Consider the following 1,556-nt stretch of genomic DNA (forward strand, 5'->3'; position numbering starts at 1 on the left):
ATGGGAATACATGTTCCTTCTAATGTGCCCATGGAATCTACCCCATTTAAAGGGATGGAGTTTGAAGTGGATGAGATTGCATATGATTTTTATAATGAATATGGCAGAAAGGTTGGTTTTAGTATTAGAAAAGAGTATGTAAATAAATGTAAAAAGACTGGAGTGGTTACTTCAAGGAGATTTGTGTGCGCGAAGGAGGGAGTTCGAGGCAAAGACAAGAGAGATCAGAATGTAAAGAATCCCCGAGCAGAAACAAGATGTGGTTGTGAAGCACGTTTGGTTATTGTACTTAATCGATATAGTAAAAAATATGTGGTGAGTGAATTTATTGCTGAGCATAACCACTATCTCCACCTTCCATCAACTGTGCACATGATGCCATCACAACAGAAAGTGGCTGCAACTCATGCTATTGAAATTGATTTGGCACATGAATCGGGATTAAGATTAAAGCAATCTTATGAGCTTCTTAGTAAGCAAGTTGGTGGATATGATAATCTTGGTTTTACCAAGCAAGATCATAAAAACTACTTACGTACTAAGCGACAAAGAGACATGGAGCATGGGGCAGCCGCTAGCTTGGGAAGATATTTCAGTCGTCAACTTAAGGAAAATCCTTCATATTATTTCGCTACTCAATTGGACTGTGAAGAGTTGATTACTAATATCTTTTGGGCCGATGCAAGAATGATCATTGACTATAGCCACTTCGGTGATGTAATAACGTTTGATACAACGTATAGCACTAATAGAGATGCAAGGCCACTTGGAGTATTTTTGGGTCTCAATCACCATAGGGAAACTGTTGTATTTGGAGGTGCACTTTTATACGATGAAACGATTGAATCTTTTGTATGGTTATTTGAGACCTTCTTAGAAGCAATGTCTGAAAAAAAGCCAGTCACTATTTTCACAGATCAAGATGCAGCAATGTCAGCTGCAATAAAAGTAGTCATGCCTACGACATATCATGCATTGTGTAGTTGGCATACGTGGCAAAATGCTGAGAAACACTTGGGTCATTTACTAAAAACTGAGCCTCAATTTAACGTTGATTTCTTAGCGTGTATCTATGAGTATGACGGTGAAGATGAGTTTCTTAGAGCTTGGAATGAAATGCTAGATAAGTACGATATTCGTGAAAATAAATGGCTAATTGATCTATTTAAATTGAAGGAAAAATGGCCCAAGCATATGTTAAGAGAACTTTTACTGCAGGAATGAAGACAACCCAGCTTAGTGAGAGTTTCAATGCTGACTTGAAGGATTGCTTGCGTACTGATCTCAATATAGTAGAGTTTTTCACTCATTTTGAGACAGTTGTCAATCAAAAGCGGGATAAGGAGTTAGAAGCAGAATACAACTCTAGACAGAAATTTCCAAGATTAAAGCTCAAAAGCTCTCCTATGCTTAACCAAGCAGCAACAGTGTATACACCTAAGTTGTTTGATTTCTTTCAGACAGAAGTTGAAGAGGTAATGGCACTTTCCATCCTAGAACGCAATGTGAGTCAAACACATAGTTATGTGGTTGGAGTTTTCAATCAAAATGGAAAA

General features: G+C 37.7%; 1 protein-coding gene across 1 annotated transcript; it reads left to right on the forward strand.

Annotated features, from left to right (window-relative positions):
• Positions 1 to 1,224, forward strand: LOC142635422 (protein FAR1-RELATED SEQUENCE 5-like). The gene has a single exon (XM_075809577.1). The coding sequence runs from the start codon at positions 1 to 3 to the stop codon at positions 1,222 to 1,224; it is 1,224 nt and encodes a 407-aa protein (XP_075665692.1).
• The last annotated feature ends 332 nt before the right edge of the window (positions 1,225 to 1,556 follow it).

This window comes from Castanea sativa, chromosome 5 (assembly GCF_040712315.1).
Source record: "Castanea sativa cultivar Marrone di Chiusa Pesio chromosome 5, ASM4071231v1".
Classification (NCBI taxonomy): Eukaryota; Viridiplantae; Streptophyta; class Magnoliopsida; order Fagales; family Fagaceae; genus Castanea; species Castanea sativa.